Genomic DNA, 1879 nt, shown 5'->3' with positions numbered 1-1879 from the left:
AGTTGATTAAAGCGCACGCGCAGTCAAACGCATTTGCGCACCTAATTCATTTCTGCTTTCTTTTACTCCGTTTTTTAAATCTCTAATAAGAACGTATGCATATTTATAATGTTTTTTCTTTTTTGAACTTTTATTTTCCATCTTTTTCTCTTCAACCTTTATTATATCAATTTTTTCATTTTAAGCATATAAAAAATATGATATCAACAATATGAAAAATATATGTTACCTACTTTATAACTATATAAATTGTATAAGACACATTATATTAATTATATAAAATTACATAAAATTATATATAATTATATAAAACATTGACATATTTTATATATACAATTATATATAAAATATGTCCATATACCTATATAGCATTTTTTCCCGGGAATGTATAAAAATATTTAAATTATACATACTCAGCTATCGTTATACGTATCTATATCTTTTTTTATATCATGATATCAACTATTCATAACATTGGTTTTTAAAATAATTGTTATTTATATAATATACAATATGTGTACATATACAATATGTTTTTTCTCTTTCTGTATTTATAATTAAATATATTTAAAAATTATAGATAAACAGATAAAAAGTATAAAATAGATAATTTAATTTATATAGATAAAATTGGAGATAATGCGTATTAAAAATTTAGGATTACGAGAAAATAGAAAAAATTGATGTAAATATATATAAGTGTCAAAAATAAGCAAAACGGATAACGGATTTATTTCTTTCTTTTTGACATATGTCAATTATGCTTTTTTATTTCGATAGCAAACACCAGAATTTTTGTGAAACTCCATGTTACATCTGTTTGTCATAATGTATTGAGAGCTATATTTATTAAAAATACAAATATAATATAAAAATCGATTACAAAGAAATAGCTGAATTATTAAAATTGAATGAATTAAATTATTAAATTCAAAAGTATAATTTACATGACACTTGCACTGAATTATCTTAATATAAAACGGTATTATAAAATTGATCAAAATAATTGCATATCCTATATTATACGTATTAATTTTCTAGCGTGCAATTCGTTGTAGGAAGAACAAGATTACCGCAAGTGTCCCGGCGGCTGTCATTAATGAACCTGCGAAAGAAAGATGAAAACTCAAGTGTCTTAGAAGAATTGGGCCGAATTAGTTTGTAACGGTACAATTAAGCACAATTAACCTTTAGAACATCGTTCTCCCTCTTTACACACGCACTGACCATTCTTACACTCCATGGTGTCCGGAAACCTACTACTGTCGTAACAGTCGTAGTCTTGCAAACAAGTGTAGTATAGGGCTGTAAAACAATAAAGTAACATTGAAAATTAATACACAATTCTTTCGAAAACTGAATTGATCAGTTGCACAAAGTAGAAAGTAAACAATTTGATGAAGCTATAATTCAATCGTGTAAAAATTTATTAAAAGCTCTTTTATCTCTTTGGAGATTTAATAAAAGAACTTATAAAAGAATTTAATAAATAGACTTATTTTCGAGAATTTTTTTTGAAAAACCTATAATGCGCGATTTTGTGTGCAAGAGATTTTTATTCTGAATAATGATCTAAAACAGATATTTAAACAAATGTTCATTTATAAGTAGTTCGAAGGAGAGCATGAATTTCAGATTTCCTGTAATTTAAAAACTTAATATTTTTCCACTCTGTTGAAGATCTTTACGTAAAAAATCGACTTTTATATAAAGATTATGCGTTTCGCGGGTTTTCTCCGTGTCCAGATCCTATTCTTGGGCTGTGTTCCAAAATTGTTTGTCAGCGCTGCGAGCATGTCGTCATAAGTGCATGCTACCAATAGTGTTCCAATTTCATAAGCATGCTTTTTATGCAAACGCAGCTTTCATTTTGGAACGA

At 26.6% G+C, this 1879-nt stretch overlaps 1 protein-coding gene across 1 annotated transcript in view; it reads right to left on the bottom strand.

The window, feature by feature from the left end:
- Positions 1-973: 973 nt before the first annotated feature.
- The window catches only part of LOC108771177 (fibropellin-1), an 8958-nt gene continuing 8052 nt past the window's right edge, over positions 974-1879 (bottom strand). The window contains exons 5-6 of the mRNA XM_018523109.1: positions 1189-1305; positions 974-1105 (exon numbers count right to left, since the gene is read on the bottom strand). Coding sequence (XP_018378611.1) covers positions 1038-1105; positions 1189-1305 — 185 coding nt within the window. The 3' untranslated portion in view covers positions 974-1037. The remainder of the gene's footprint in view (positions 1106-1188; positions 1306-1879) is intronic.

This window comes from Trachymyrmex cornetzi, unplaced genomic scaffold (assembly GCF_001594075.2).
Source record: "Trachymyrmex cornetzi isolate Tcor2-1 unplaced genomic scaffold, Tcor1.1 scaffold1403, whole genome shotgun sequence".
Taxonomy (NCBI): Eukaryota; Metazoa; Arthropoda; class Insecta; order Hymenoptera; family Formicidae; genus Trachymyrmex; species Trachymyrmex cornetzi.
This window is presented reverse-complemented; position numbering and strand designations above follow the sequence as displayed.